This window comes from Pyrgilauda ruficollis, unplaced genomic scaffold (genome assembly GCF_017590135.1).
Source record: "Pyrgilauda ruficollis isolate IOZ18807 unplaced genomic scaffold, ASM1759013v1 scaffold27, whole genome shotgun sequence".
NCBI lineage: Eukaryota > Metazoa > Chordata > Aves > Passeriformes > Passeridae > Pyrgilauda > Pyrgilauda ruficollis.
The window spans coordinates 743,795-760,804 of record NW_024524044.1 but is presented as its reverse complement, the minus strand read 5'-3'; the positions used below and the strand labels follow the sequence as shown (position 1 = coordinate 760,804).

General features: G+C 37.3%; 1 protein-coding gene across 2 annotated transcripts; it reads right to left on the bottom strand.

Annotated features, from left to right (window-relative positions):
- Positions 1-10,293: 10,293 nt before the first annotated feature.
- LOC121355832 (arg8-vasotocin receptor-like) lies at positions 10,294-15,102 on the bottom strand. 2 transcript variants are annotated; one of them, XM_041471585.1, is made up of 3 exons: positions 14,389-15,102; positions 14,004-14,241; positions 10,294-12,962 (listed from the first exon to the last, which is right to left on the bottom strand). In XM_041471585.1, the coding sequence occupies exons 1-3, from the start codon at positions 14,917-14,919 to the stop codon at positions 12,763-12,765; spliced, it is 969 nt and encodes a 322-aa protein (XP_041327519.1). In that variant the 5' UTR covers positions 14,920-15,102; the 3' UTR covers positions 10,294-12,762. The 2 variants fall into 2 exon arrangements, with proteins under 2 accessions (XP_041327519.1, XP_041327518.1); XM_041471584.1 differs by having other exon boundaries at positions 14,004-15,101.
- Between the last annotated feature and the right edge of the window lie 1,908 nt (positions 15,103-17,010).

Sequence of the window (17,010 nt, the reverse complement as noted above, 5' to 3'; positions counted from 1 at the left end):
GTGATTACCTGGTTATTAACTTCTTGCTCATTTGCATTTGAAATCCAAGAAGTTTAAGTTCATGATTTTTTTCTACACAATGCAGCTTTTAATAGCTATTCAGAAGGGCAGTATATCTAGCAGAAATATCCTTTGGAAGCTCAAGTGGCTGTAACAGTAAAAAGGAGGCACAAAAACTGACACAGACCTATAGTTCTAGAGGGGTTACAATGCTACCTATATTTGCAGAGTGCCCACTCAGCTCTAGTCTTTTCAAGAGCTGGTATGAGTTTTGGGGTGTGACTACCCTGACAGTGATCTGAGATAATTTTGAAATCTGTGCATACCTATTTTTTTTGTATTTGGTAACACATTGGGCCAACTGTTTTCTCAGATACAGAGTTGAGTAACTAAAGCATTTTTTTTTAAATATGACATTAATTAATAATATTGAGATCAATTCAAAATAGAAAGACTATTCCAATTTATTGAAAAAGGAAATTGACTAATCATGTTTAATTTTTCAGGTGAATGCTTATTTATTTTTTTCATAAATTGATAGTTTTTCCATGAAAACTGATCATTTTGTCATAGTACAATTTTTTTCTTATGCTTCTTTAGCTGAAGCTTTTCACTCAACTTTTCACTCAACTTGAACCAAATTCTCCAACTGATTTGATTGTCTCAGACAAAGCCAGCAAACAAAATCCATACTAAACTTCTCATAGAGTGTTCAATGAGGGATTTCCAGGGACTCCTGTAAATTCCTTTATTATGACACCTGCAAATATTTGAAAAAGTCAATACTTCACACACATTTCTCTGACAATGCTAAGGGAAAGTTAAAAGTAATCCATATCTCAAATCTCAGGAACAAGCCAGTATGGAAGATGGAAGGCAGCTGCTCTGATGCCTACTCAAACCTGCCCATTTTCATCAAGTAATCATGTGCTTGACCACAAATTCACAGCAAATATTCAGTCCTGCTACTGGTCTTGTTTGGACCAGTTGTTCTGACTCCATCTGCAGCCAAGCCTCAGGGTCTCTGCCTCCACACTGGCTATTGTCTGAGCTGACTTCTGATTTCTACCACTATTCCTTTCCATCTTTATCTCTCCTTGGTGGTGGAACTGGGATGAATATCACTAGCCATCTACTGCATTGCTACCAAAAAAATCTAGCACATTCACAAATTTAGGGGTAAAACTACTTTTCACAATTCACTTTCTTCAAACAAAGATCAGAGAAAAGCCCCCAGTGTGTAATTAGATACTTACTGGTTTGAGAAGCCTCTGCTCATTTAATTGCCATTCCATAAGACAAGTATGGCATGCTTAATGAATACTTTTAAATAACACTCAGTTCCTTTGATATAGGCTGGCTTGTTAGGATATTAAAATTACATCTGAGACAACCTTACTAGCTCCACACTCTTCAAACTTAGTAGTTCCCATTTAAGAACAGTTTATAGAAGAACTAATGTTTTTGATATGTTTCTCAGAATAAGCCACCAACCTGCTTTTACAATAGACATGAATAAATAATGAGATTTACATGAAAGATTGTATTTGAAACTATGAAGCTAGGTTGAACTTCAAGTGCATTCGCTGGTATCCTTGGGCCCCTTTCTGTTTATTCTCCATTATTATTGTATTCACATATTTATAGAATACTTTAAAGGCTCTTACTCCTCTTCCCCTGTCTCATTTTGTTTTCTCCTATCCATTTCAATCTCACTGTTTTCATATTCAGGTATACAAACAGAAGGACCTCTAAGAATATATTATAACTGATTTGTATTTAAAAGGATATCTGTAAATTAATCTCTGTTCTTCAATAAACAAGCTGTTCTTTTAAAGACTTGCACTTCAAAGGCTGCCTTTTCTAAAAATACACCTGCACCTATCTTGGCCTCTTTCTTTAACTATACCACTATGAGTATCTAAAATAGATATTGTATATTGCATTGCATTGTCACTTGAAGATACAGAGCCGTGGGTAGCTGACAAAGGCAGAAAAGATTTCACTCATTTACTTGCTAGCTTTAATTTTAGGTAATGTTATTTGTGAGTCATGGTTTTGTATCTGGGCTGAAACTGCTGAAGGACAGGATAGCTGGAAGCCTCTGTGTTCAATAGCTGATGCATAGAGTGAAAAGCAAACAAACTATGTTAGGAAAATATTCACACTTTCAGATTACTATCTGACTGAAGAGGGTCTATAATTTCTGTCTTTGGCCATCTACTAATGTGGAATTCAAAATCATGTGTGATTTTAATAATGTGACGTCTTAAAAATGTGAATATCATGTGGATGGAATGGTTTATCTGTTTGTAAAGCACTCAGTATAATCATATTTAATAGACCGTTTGAAACTCCTTTTTTCATAGTGTATATAAGGATACAATGGAAAGAATAACTGGCTTATATAATAGTCTCTCCCTCTCTGAAAAACACATTAATGTGGATCAGAAATCTACCTATATGGCCACATATCCCTTGCAGAAGAATAAAATGTTTATCACCTCTTCCTCCAGATATTATGTAGAGAATGCCAGGAACCTAAGCGGCCTCTGAGGACAATTCACAAGGGTTCTTTCAGATCTTTGCATTACATTCAATCCTAATGTTTTCATCCAGACCTAAGATTAGGAGACCCAAAAGATGGCAGGCTTTTGTCACTCACTTGATACCCATTGGCTCTGACATTATGATTTAGTCATTGAAACTTTAATTTTGAACAGAACACTATGAAACTTCAGAAAAAAATCCCAACATTTAGGAAAAAAGGTACCAGTTGTTCAAGCAGCAATCAACTTCAAACCACAGACATTAAAAAAAAAGTCATATAAACAGCTGAAATATTGAATTGTTCTTCTGCCAAGGAGCAAGCTGTAAACTTTAATAGTTATGTAATTTGTAGATGTTCTCATGGGCGTAGGAGAAAATTGGCACAAATGCTTTTGCAATAGTGTCATACAAATTGGCATTGTCCACTGAACCTCAAACCTATATTTTCATCTCTCTTATAGTTTTGCTGCTCTGTAGCATATGTGCTGCACAAAAGCTTGGCTAGTAACTGCCTGCTATCTACAATCTGTGCTTCCTTAAATGTATCTGCTTGGCATTGAGGCAGGCTGCAAATGTGCCACTCGATTACACAGCAACCCAACAACTGCCAGCACACGTGGATGTTGTTGTGCTAATGTTACATAGCGTGGAACTGGCTCCTAAACATCATTCTGCATGTGACACATTAAAGTATTTGACAATATTGTTTTAAAGCCTGCTCAAGGACAAATAGTCCTATTTTCCCCAGAGACCACAAAGGAAACCACAGATTTCCACATAATGCACCCTTTTGCCAAAACATGCTTTAATACAGACAAATGAGGCAAACTTTTGTTTATAGGGATGTTGTACAATTGAGCAATCATCATGTTTGCATTTACTGTATTTTTATTCTTGTAGTAAGTGGTCTAGTCCTAAATAGCCTGAGACATGAAAAAGCTTTCTAAATACCTTCTCCTGAATGGCAATTTCGCCTTGCCATTTTGCTAAGTGGAGGATTTTTTTGTTTCTATGTCTAATTGTGCATATGCACTAGGTTTCAAACCTTGGATTTGATTTTTTTTTCTTTAAATCGAGCCATTTTCCTGATTTATCATGTTCATTACATGAAATACATTAGGCACATTAATCTGTGGATGATATTTCACAGTCTGAGTGTGTAGCATGTCTGGGGGTGGGCAGGTTTGCTGTCAGGACTTGTGACCCTGCAGAGGACCCGCACTCCACCAGTCTGCTCCTGAAGGACTGACTCTGGAATGGATTCTTGCTGGAGCAGTTTGTGAAAACTGCAGCTAATGGAAAGAAATCACATTGGAGAACTTCATGAAGGACTGTCTCCTGTGGCAGGGACCCCATGCTGCAGCAGGGCAACATTTGTGAAGAGTCCTCCCCATGAGGAGGAAAGAGCAGAAGGGACAATGTGTGATGCACTGACCACAGCCCCCATTTCCCTCCCCCCGTCCTGCTTGCAGGGAGGAGGGAGACAATCCAGGTGTGAAGTTGAGCCTGGGAAGAAAGGAAGGATGGAGGGAAAAGGTGGGGGTTAGGATTTGGGTTTTTTGTAATTACCCTTCTCTGATTTTAATTGGCAATACACTAAATTAATTCCCCAAGCCGAGTCTGTTTTCCCCATGACAGCAAATGGTGAGTGATCTCTCCTTGTCTTTGTCCCTACCCACAAGCCTTTCATTCTATTTTCCCTCCCTTTTCCAGCTGAGGAGGAGATAGAGTGACTTTGGTGGGCACCTGGTGACCAGACAGGGTCAACCAAACAATGAAGTCCAAATAATTTTGCCACTAATGAAAACTCTTCTAAACACTTACATTACCTTTGACACCAGAGAACAGAGACACTGTAAAATAACTTGAATTAATAAAATGAACATATTAATTTTGAGAGTTCTGGACCAATATGTGAAGAGCTGAATTTAAAGAAGCAGAGCTCAAAATAATTTTCAGAAAAGAATTTTCAGAATTATTTATTTTTCATTTTTCTATTTTATTATTACAAGGTGAATAAAATGTGAAATCATGCAATGCCAAAATATTAACTAGGAAGATAAGGGATATTTATACACTACCACATTATGACACTCTCTACCCACTTAGCATACTAACAATATATTCTCATGACATTCAGTGTTAGAGAAATGTTGAAACTTCTAGAAAAACAGTACTGCTTGCACAATTCCTTTCCCTTACAGACGCAAATTGTTCATGAATAATTTGAATGCAATTCAGTTCTGAGACTTCTGTCTGAATCAACTCCACATTTCCAGGACAAAACTGCATTCATAAACTTGTAATTGATTTCTTAACCTGAAGGCAGAGCAAATATTTCATCTTTGGGGCAGAGTTTTAAAAAAAATCAGAGTATTACAAGATGCAGTTTATATCAAATCACAAGATTAAATTTTAACATATAAACATATCTTTATCTGGCATGGATATTTTTATTGTAAAATTATGGAATTACCCTAGAAATTGATTTATAAAATAGTGTTCTATAGCTTTCTATGGATAGTCCTTTTGTGCCTCCAGTTATTTTACAGATGGTGCACATAAAATACTGTATTTATTTTAAATAGCAAAGTATCAAGTTAATTCTTTGTTTTCTATCAATTATTTAATTCTATCTTGCAGCCTTGCACAGCTTAAAATTCAATAGGATTAGACTAATTTTACGTTTATGATAATCCTCTCATCTGCTTTAATTTACAGAAAAGAATCCTTATTAAAGGAAAACCTGAAGCTACTGAATTAATAAATAAGTCAGCTACTCAGTCTGGTTTCTTAATTTCAGTGACTGAAAATCTAATTTTTATAGTGTCCCTCAGGTAGTTCATACAAAATTCAGCTCTTCACGGTCCTTGCTTAAATTGCAAGTAAGATGAGTTTAACTGTCTCATTCTTAGCAGAACAAAACCTCTATCACAGCTTAATTCCCTTCTCTTGCAGAATCATTTGGGAGCAATGCCAGAAGTATCAGACTAAGGTGACATTGCAGTGAAAGGAGTCAAAAGATGAAGATATTTACACATCTATATGTTTTTAAGTTGCAGAGATGCAACTATGTGCTGTGTCTTCCTTTTATCCTCAAGCAATAAATAAGAGGTGAAGGTGGGGGTGTCTTTGGCCACAAAGCACCTCTGCCCTCTGGACTCCTGAAATAGGCAGTGGCATCCCAGCAGGACTTGTTCACAATGATGTTAACTTCCACACACTGATTGCTCATTTTGGTGTGTTCATGCCCAGCTGGATACTCAATGCATTGTTTCATGACACCAAAAAAGCACAGGCAGTACCTATGGATATGCTTGTGCTAGTGCCTCCGGTATGGACATGCACCTGAGATGCTCCTTGATCACTTTGCCTGTTTGTGTTCATATTTCCATGGGCAGACAGCCTTGTTAATAATACAAATGGTCCAGTTCTGATCATCTGTTGTCACCACTGTTCACAATAAACACAGAGTGCTTCACCTTTACAGTATGCAACATTAGCACATGTGCATTCTTAGTGCCATCTTACTCCTGCTTGGAGAGCATTTGAGAGGGAAATTTCCTAAAAACTGTGTACAGAACATGCTGGGCATGCTTCATCCATGATCTACAGGACAGCTGCAGAGCAGTCCTGTGGCAGATTTGGGGGGTTAACCTAGTGAATTATCCACTTGCATGCTAAAATTCCAGCAGGAGTGAGGTAGAGATCAGTCTCTTTTCTGAGGTAACAAGTGACAGGACCAGACTAAATGGCCTCAAATTGTGTCAGGGAAGGCTTAGATTAGATATTAGAAAAAAGCTTCTTTACTGGAAGAGTCATCAGGCATTGCAAGAGGCTGCAAACGGCAGTGGTGGAATCACCACCCTTGCAAGGGTTTAAAAGGCATGTGAATGTGGCACTTGAGAATAAGGTTTACTGGTGAATATGGTGGTGCTGGATTAATGTTTGAACTTGATGGTTGTGGTGGTCTTTTCCAACCTTAATGATTCTATGAATCTATGAGTCCAGAGCTCTAAGCGTTCAACTTGCCATGCTATCATTCCTTTGATACAATTTACATGTAAGGATCACACAATCCAGCATTAATTATTTGTGTGAATGCAAACAAAAGGAACCCCAAATGCTACAATAATGTTTTTAACCTCATCTTTCACAGCAAATGCATTGAACTCCAAGATTCAGTACTCACAGTTGCTGAGCTAAAAAATAACTTATTTTCTGAGGTTTTTCATATATATTTTTTTGGAAGAGATAGTTACAGATAAACCATTACCATCTCAGAACATAAGTCTTGTCAAGAAAGGATCAGGAATATGAATCACATTCCCAGTAGACTGTAATTTGTATTAAATGTACCAATAGGCAGTGCATTCAAATCTTGACTCTGCCTGCCAGAAGCCTTGTATTCTCCATTAAAAAGTACAATTTTTCCCATCAGTAAGTCAAAAGCTGGAATTACTCAGCATTGAATCATTTGAGGCCAAACATCTATTAACACATTTAGAGACATGGGCAAATATTTCCAATGCACTGTGATAGCTGGCAGATAATTTGCTCCTAGTATCTCTTCAAAGGTCTTGGTAGAGACAACAACTGAACTCATGAATAAGCTAAGGAATACAAGAACAGCAACTTAAAGCAAAAATTTTGGTTTAATATCCAAGTAAATGTATAAACATGAATCAAATTTTTAATGTTTTCTACCAAAATTCATTTTAAGGTAGTTTCACGGAATTCAATGCACAGCAATAATATTGGAACTAAAAAAATTGTCTTTATCCTTGTAGCTAAATAAAATAGCAGCATCATATATAAAATGTACATTTCTGATTGAAATAATGGTTCTCATATTTTAGCTTCATAACTGGTCTACATATGTCACACTGTCCTAAATTTGTTTTCTTTGAAAACTTATTGTAGGATGTATGATGATTTCATCTGAATAGTAGTTATGATAGTGATGATCATGATGATCACTTCTATCACGATGATGGAAATGATAACAGTCATGACAAGAAATCACATCTTTCTTGGGTCTTATTATTTTTTACTACATTGATTGTCTTGAAAAGTGGTCACTGGCATGTAAGGAGAAATCTTTCTAGTTATATCCACCTCCCCAGCCATAATTTCCAGAGATTTTCAAGTTCAAATGTTTTTGTTTGGCATTTTTTAAAACTTCTTCTCTAGATGGCAACGTAATGTTTCCTCCACAAAGTCCTACTGATTCCTGCATTGTTAACACAGAATTCAGAAGATTTGTAGCTAAAATCCAGGTAATACACAATTTTAATAATTTTGGTACACTAAAATGGATGCAAGAAACACAAATTCAAAATCCTAAAGATTGTTCAAAGTGTAAGACATGATATAAAAAAGCTCCTGATGAATACAATAGCACTTTAATAGGTTTGCACTGTATCCCTAGGACAACATTTGGATGGAAAGGCAAGAAGTCTTTGCTTGGAGTTTCATTGCCCCCAAAGTTCATTATGGAGATGGTGATATACCTCAGTTAAATTAGTTCCTACAACCTACTGGTAGAAATCGTATGCTTTGGTCTGCTGCACCGGGGAAAGGATGTGGCTAGTTAGTTTCACTCAAAGTCTGTTTTTTCTTTGGCTCCTAAAGAGTGAAGTTCAAATTAATAAAAATTTTTTGGAGTTAATTGTAAAAATGCCCAGAATCTGCCCCCTTAATGAGATGACCTTCAGAAAGTCCTCAAGTGGTAATCACAGGAGCGTCATATTAACCCAGGGAAAAGACACAGCTTCTGTCCTTTTGTTTCAGACAGGCAAAGTGAAGATAAGCTCAGCTACCTTAGCAAGAGATTAAGGCAGGTAGAGTTTGGGAAATATTTTGCAGATCATGAAGTTCTACCAGGGACCAGGAGAGCAGAGAGGGACCTGTTGCTGGGCACACATACGGCTGAAGAGGTACAATTTGGAATGGCACTCAGAGTTTTGATCTGGTAGGATAGATTAAATCAGTTTTTATTTCTGATTTTCTAACAGCATGATTTCCTTTCAATTCAAATCTATATAGATCAGCTATGGATCATCATAAATAGATCCTCAGTAGAGAATAAATTATTTGTGACTGCATTACTACAAGTAACACAATTCCTATTGGAACTGTTTGCAATCCTGTTTTACTGCTGTATGAACAAACTGTTTCATAATCATGGATGTTTCCTGTAGATAGGCAGAGCATTCAGGCCCAAATCTCTACCTTGTGAAGTCAGAAAACAACTTTATTTTTTTTTTTTCCCCTACTCTATGGTATCCAACCCAAAGAGAATTTTCCTAAATGAACTGATTAGCTAGGTCGTCCCGCTCTGCCTTTGCCAGTTCATGACACCCTTAAGCCAAAAGCAGCTAACATTCACAACCTCTTGAGGATAATTTGTCCTGGTCATGTGTTTGACAAATAGAGATTACAGCTATGTTTGGGTCACAGAATAAACCCTGCCAGTTCCAACTTGTGTCTCCATATCATTCTGCCAGTCCTCTCCCAACAACAGAGACACAGGAGAGGTTTATTCCACTCGATAACCAGTTTCTCTTGTGAGAACTAAATGATCAAAGTGAAATTGTCAGGACGTTACTTTGGCACAATCTTTAAAATTCCTCAGCATTATTTCATTGCAAGATTAAAAAGATTATCATGCACCACTTCTATCTTCAGTATTCACCATTTACAAGAATGTCAACTGGGACTGGCTATGAAAATATAGAAGCAGTTCTGTAGAATAAAAAAATGATCAAAATATATTGTTAAGAATGCAAAACATGTTGGGATTTTCTTTTCATACTACTAGGTTGTTTTTGTAGTTTCTTTTTCCTATAATAAATCTATACAGAACCAATAGATTACATTGTCTTTCATCTTTCTTATCTCTACTGCAAAATATAAACTACTAATTTTTAAGCAAGAATCTAATTCCTTTTAGTGAACTGTGCCTTTCCCAAGTAGTAACAAAACCATGGAAAGTAAAAAAAAAAAAAAATCCCCACCCAGATAACCAGAAAGCATGTCACAGTGCCAGCATCAACAACATAGTAATTCATTTCAGGACTGGGAACAGTAGGGGTTTTTTTTACTCAGAATTTATTTGTGTGAGAAAACAGAACCTAGGCTTTGATGAGAAAGGCTTTCATCTGATAATTGGATTTTTTCCATTTTTATGGGCTTCCACAGTGCTCCTGGGGACTCATATATTTCAGTTACTGACTCTCCCATATGGATTAAACACCTTGGCCAGACTACAGTGTTGTGCCAAAGTCAACCCTCTCTCTTAATGAGATACTGCAATACCTGTTGGAAATCTAAGTGCAGTGAATTGAAAAATATACAGTTCAGATGAAGATTCAAAATAGAAAGTAAAAAAAGGGCACAAGATGTTCAAACAACTTCCAAGAGCACTGATGGATAAATTTACAAAGAGGAAAAATTTTATTTTTAAATGTAGGGGTTTTTTTTGAGAAATAAGATAAGTCCTGAAAGGGGTACATTATTTTAAAAAATAAAATGGAAAGGAAAAAATTTACCCAAATGAATTTCCCATCATTTGAAAATGAGTTTTGATGGAAAAACAGTGGACCTGAACAAAACCCCCACTGAGACTGTTAGTCAGTACTACCCATGGGGTAGGCAGGGCATGTGGGATAAGGACGTACATTTGGAAAATGCAGCCCACTTCATTTTCCTAAGAGAAAAAGCAGGAATTCCTGTGTTCAAATACCTCCTAACAGACTGAAACAAAAAGTATGCTTAGCCTGTAGTTTGCACCATAGTACAGTAAACTTTAATTTTCTTTTTAAGAGCAGGACTGATGTCAGGGGAAGGAAAATTAAAAAATCAGAAAGGAAGTACTTGAGAGACAAAAATATAAGTGTTTTGAACATTACAGATGGTGAAAAATCATCACTGAACTTAAGAAGTTCTGATATTTCATCCACTACATGATTAAAATATCTGAGATAGGGACAGTTAACATTTCTCTCATACTTTTAATGAACACAACGAGGTACTGTTATTTGCAAAATCCAAATTATTTATAGGGCCAGTAACAAATATATCAGCAATGCACAAATGTAAGTAGTAGAAGTTATACATTTAAAGTTCTACCAGAGATCAGATCAGGTGGTGTCAAATGGCACAATGACTCCACTGTGCTGTCTGAACAGAACTGTGACTTCCATGAGTTCTGGATCTGGATGACTCTCTGCACATGATCTGAATGCTTGTTTTCTTTGCAAATTAAAGCCTTTTGAGGAGTTTTGCTGCTAATACAGTAGTGCAGTAACACAGGTGATTCCTTGAAGCATTTCTGTTAACAGTTCCTTTCAAGTCTGCATATTATACTGTGTAACTAACTACAATCAAAGGAAATGGAAGAAAAAAAAAAAGCCAAAACAAAAATGCCACCATTAACCATTAGATTAGGTCATAAGGGAAAACTTCACTAAGAGCTAATTGACTGAAAGTCTAGAAAGTCAGTGAGTGGCTGTATCAATACCCTATCAATAGAATGGATTGTATCTTCGATATTCTTACCCCGGATGAGGACATTAACTTGAGTTACAGATTTGCTCTAACAGGGAATTTTTTGGTGGGGTAGAATTATTAACTACTAATTAAAGGGAGAGGGGAATAAACCAGCAAAAAAACCTACCAGCTGTAATTATAGTAAGACACTTCATACAAACGCTTCCCATTCCTGCCTGGCTCTGGTACTACCTTCACCCACCTTCTTCCTCTTCCTAACATCTGGAGACCTGTGCTTGTCAGCTGGGCTGGGCACTAGCTTTTCCCACTATAAAGAACAGCAATATTTGGTTCTTGCCCTTATCTTGTCTAATTATACAGAGAATAGAATCATAGAATATGCAGCCATTTCAGCATAAACACACCTGAAGCAGAACTATTCACTGTACAGCAGAATTTCTCACTATGTGATCAGTGTTTAATTTAAATCAATATTTCTTTGACTACAATTTAAAGACTATTAAAACCCCACAATTTTATAGCTTTTCTACTGATATTTGAGACTGCTAGCACTCAGAAAACTGAAATGTGATGAAACACAGTATAATGTAGACAGATTACACATCACCAGATGTAAGCGCCACAAAGAGTCTCTGGGAATGCAGATCCCTTCTCACCTGAAAGAACCTTGCTGATACTCCTTCCGTATTCCTCTGATCAGATTGCAGACATTGAAAGGAAATAAGTAGCTACGTCCATACAACACCCACACACCAGCAATCAAATGGCATTTGAAATAAAGATATGCAGATTTATTTTTACAGCAAAGGGAAATATTTGAATTTGAACATAAAGGGATACTAAGGAATAGAATAATTGGTTCTCTGCCAACAAATCCCATGCTAGAACAAATGGGTCTGAATGCCAAATGAAAGCATCCACTTTTATTTAGAGTATGTATATGTGTGGGTATGGGGTGTACACAGGTGTCCAGTTAACTGCTTACACATCAGGAAATGCATGGAAAATCAAATCCCATGGAGTGAAGCCAAAAAACCTGAACTGCTTCTATGCTGCTGATACCTGCAAGCCACAATGGAATTTGAAACTAAAGTAGGGGTTCAATGTCACAAGCACACCAAATTCTTTTATTTTTTAAATTATATTAAGCTCCTTGGCACTTTATAAATGTACATAAAGAGTTAATTTAAACCACCTGCTAGTAAGAGCTGGCAAAAGCTTTTTCTGACTTTGTGCTGCCTTCTCAAGATTTGTCACTGTCCCTCAATCACACCAGAATGATGAACAATTCATGGTTCACTCTGAAAACATATTCAAGTTTAATTAGATCAGGTTTTTTTCAATTATGGTTCAATTTGTTGGACCAGGTAGTAATAAAATTTTACTACTTAGAAATCCAGAATCACAGATGCGGATTTTAAGTACTTTAGGACACAAAATATCTAAGATACTTTTAGGTATCTTTGTCAATCTTTACAGGAATTCAATCACCACAAGACAGTGGTGATTGAAGCACTGAGTCAGGCTTGCACAGCACAGAAACTTCCTGAATATGCTGCAGAACTGCAGAGAAATATATTTTTACAGCAAAAAACAATTTTTCAGCTTCCTTATCCACAAAACAAGGGACGATGGTAAAATATCAATATGTCTTGTGAACAGGGGGAATGTGACAAAACAACAAAAAGCTCTCAGCATTTATGCAGAAGTACTGTTATCCTCAGGGTCTCTGTCTGCGAGATGAATGCTCCCCGTGAACACGGACTCCTCTTGAGCCGAGGTACTCTCCAGCTGCTTATTTGTGCAATATGGAATCTGGCCACAGAAATACATGTAAATCCATGGGTTGGCACAACTATTTAGATTGCCAAGGAGCATTATAATGGTGAATGCCGAACCTAGAACAAAACAGTTATAGGAATAAGAGACGAATTAAAGCACTCTTATGAATATAAGGCACATTTTCACAGTCTGCTGCTTTCTGCTGTATCTATTCATATGTTAAAACCAATCCAATAGTAGGAAATTCCCATATCAATGCAATTTGCAATTGCTGAAGGTATAAAGCAGACTTTGTTGTATGCATTCAGTTAAATAGTTTCATATAGCCCTTTTTGGAAGTAGTTGCATTAATTTTAAAAGCAATTACTAAGCTGCTAAACAGATACAAATAAATACAGGTATATATTTTTACATAAATTATGTAGAATAAAATCAAACTCACACTGACAGGAGGAATTCTTAAAGTTCAGAAACTACCATTTTTATCAGGCAGGACTATTATATTTTCTTCTCTTTTTTTTTCCTCTTTATTTAGAATAGGTGATTTAAAGACACATATAGAGTCTGCCTTTCACAAAGAGACAATAGTATAAATTTGTTTACAACATGGTGTTTGATAACTCTCTCAAGTTTGCTTTTTTGATTTATAAAGATGCTGGCTGACAACTTTTGGTTGTTTCATAGTTTACTACAGAGATTTCATCAATACGATTTCAATAGTAAAAAAAATCAGATGTCTTACAACACCACTGTTCTACCCAGTAAATAAGAAATAATTTTATTACTTTGAATAGTCAATTGCTTCTTTTCACCTCAAGAACCCAAAACACTGCTGCTACAACACATACAACCTCTAAAAGTCTGAGGCTTTGATGAAGCACATGATACTTTTCACCATGCTGTTAGTGAATCTTTAAATGGTTAATCACTCAAGACACACACACACAAAACAAACACATGATGTTTTGATCACATAACACGAGAAGCTCCCTGTACCTAATTAAACACAGGAGATAATCAATCCAGGTATTTCTTTTTAATCCTCCCCAAAAGACCACATGTAACCTTTACACAGAAGCAAAATGCAAACATAAAGCACTCGACAGCAGTGTGCTAGCCTGCTCTGCAGCTGTGGCTGAGGAGGGAGAGCATCTTACCTTCGGTCAGGATGCTGGGGAACCACACGGACCACAGCTGGGCAATGAAGAAAGGTGACCAGCAGAGAACGTAGGCAACAACTGTCACCACTGTCATTTTTACTGTCTTGATCATAGCCTTTGAAATACAGTTCACACTGCTTGCTCGGGATGGCAGGACTTGATTCTGATTTGTTGCTTCACATTCATTCTGTTTTTTCACATTTATATTTCTTCTGATTATTTTGCAAATCTTGACCTGGCATGTGATAAGGATTGCTGAGGGAATGAAGAATATAACTACAAAAATCCAAGTCACATATGCCCTTGGGCCCCAAGGCTGAATAAATTCACCCCAACATTCAAAGACACCTGGAGATATTTCAGTCTTAGAAAAGATAAATACCTGCGGTAGGCTAAGAATCAGTGCTATAGACCAGCTGCTGCATATGGGGATGTTCCAGAGAGCTCTCTTCTTCTGGAAAGTGACCATAGGGTAGCAAACAGCTTGATATCTGTCCACTGTCATGACCACTATCATATAAGTAGAGGCAAACATGCCCAGCAATTGTAGATACTTGATAATTCTGCACAAGAAATCTGGCCCTATGAAAACATCTGTAATATCCCATATGAGTTGAGGCAGCACTTGGAAAAAGGCTACCACTAAGTCAGCAACGCTGAGGTGAAGCATGAACACATACATCCTAGAAAGCTTCTTTCTTCTTCGCCACAGCACCAGTATGAGAATGAAATTGCCCACAGACGCTGTCAGAAATATGACCCCCAGTACAGCAATCTCTACTTGTGCTAATTGCTCATCTCTTTCTGGTCTTCCAATAGGATCTGACTGATTTGTTAAACTCAGGAATCTGTGAGGAGGAGGACTCTCGGTCTGACGTGTGTTATCCTGCATAGGAAATGAAAAATTCTTCATAATGCACAGAAGCTACTCACAGTAGCTGCCACTTGCGACTGAGGTTGACAGCTGTGAAGCACTGGCTGGCAAACAAACCAGCCTGGGTTCGAGTTTCAGGATATCTTCAAGCAAATCTTCCTGCTCATGCGAACTAAAGCAGTGGGACTTGGATTGTGATAAAATTCTGCCTCTTGCTGGCATGCAAAAAGGCTTTATATAGGCTCCCAGCAGACAGAGACTTATGTAACTGCAGAGCCCTCGGGTAGGCTGCAGGGACAGCAGCCAATGGCAGACCGAGCCACACAATTGGGGGAAATATATAAATAAAAGGCAAACTTCAGAGACTCAGTGTGACTCAATTACTCACTTCAGTCAAAACCCGAACTTGGAAATAGCTGTGGCCAGACTCGTACTCAAATGACCTTACTCAGGAGAGTTCTTGCAAAAATTTTTCTACGCAAACCAGAGGAGCGCACTTTAGGAGAAGCGGGAGGAAGGTTTATACATAGATAAAATTGGATCCCTGAGCTCAGGCACATCATAATGGCAACCTCCAGGCTCCTGGGGCAGGACCACATCCTAAATGTAGCCCAGAGAAAGAAATGCATTTTTCCATAGCCCTTTTTTTCCTTCTTCTCTTTTTTGGAGTCACCTGGTTCTAAAATAAAAAGAAAAATATTTGTACTGCCCTAAAAATATTTTTTTGTTTTCAAAACAGGGTCAAGACTTAGAGTTTTTTTCTCAGCAAAACGAAAAATAACACATGCGAAATAAATTATTGGGATTGTGGGTCTACTGAGAATTTAATTTTAAAAAAAAAGTGAAAATTCAGTGGCAAATCCAACTGAGGAAAAGGTCTCTATGATGAAACAATACCCAAAGGTCTTATTCTATTATAGTGCTAAAGTCTGTGAGATAATTTTTCAGTATCTAAAACCTTTCATTTTTGTAAATACAAATTGTATCATGAACACAGGAAATTCATTGTTCTTCAACTTTCCCATATGACTTTTGCATAAAGTTTGTGGCAGATAAGAATAGAAAATTTAAACTGATTTCTTTTGTCTCTTAGCCTGCTCTCTTAATCACAAAAGAGAGAGATTAAATAAAATTGATCAGTTTAATATGAAAAATAAAATATAAAAAGATATTTGTATGCAATCTTACTTGAAGCTAGGGCACTCATATCCTTCTGGTTACAGTCAGGACACTGGTAGTTTGAAGTCTTTCTGAGGAGCAAACCAGTAAGGTGAAAAGCAATATCCATGCTGCATATATAGTACATAATACTGAACCTAAGCTGATTAATCACTGTGATCACAATTATATTATAAGAACAGCTCAGGAAGCTCACAGACAGACTACCACTTCTATGCTACTGAAGGTTTTCATGTACCAACGAACAGATGAAGGGCAAAATTCATAAAGAGGATGCTGTAGTAGACTACAAAAGTTTGGAAAACCTACATGACCTCTTTGCTCTCCCTCTTTCCCCCTTATCTGCCACCATGCAATGGATGTTAATAGCTCATGGCTGTGAGAACAGACAACAGAGAAGCTGAAGAATCTCAGGAAACTTTTCCACTGACAGCAGCTGTAAGTATCCATTATCTAGACTTGGCTCAACACTGCTGCAGCTGCCTGAGCCTACAAAAGCTTTTCTTTAAGATTGTGTTGCAAAGACTATGAATCACAACAACTTAATCTAATATACCTGATATTTGTTTCCTACATTAAGGCCTATTCGTAGGAAACTTGGATTCCTGAGGTTGTTTCCTTTTAGTTCCGCCCCCCCCCCTTTTTTTTCCCCCCCCCCCCCCCCCCCCCCAGTCTGGAATCTAGCTCAATTAGTGGGAAATTGGCATAGCAAGACCATAAGGGAAAAAATGGGTTTACCTTAACCCTCACTCTCCCTTCACCCAGCAACTTGCAGAAGAGTAACTGCCTTGACCACAAACAATAAACCCCTGGAAATGCTGCTGATGGCAAACACTGCGCTGGAGAGCAGCTGGGCTGATCTCAGGTTCTGTCTTTTGATGGAGACTAAGTTTCAGATGTGTGCTTCAAAATCATTTGCCTTGACCACCTTCACTCCACAACTTAACAAAA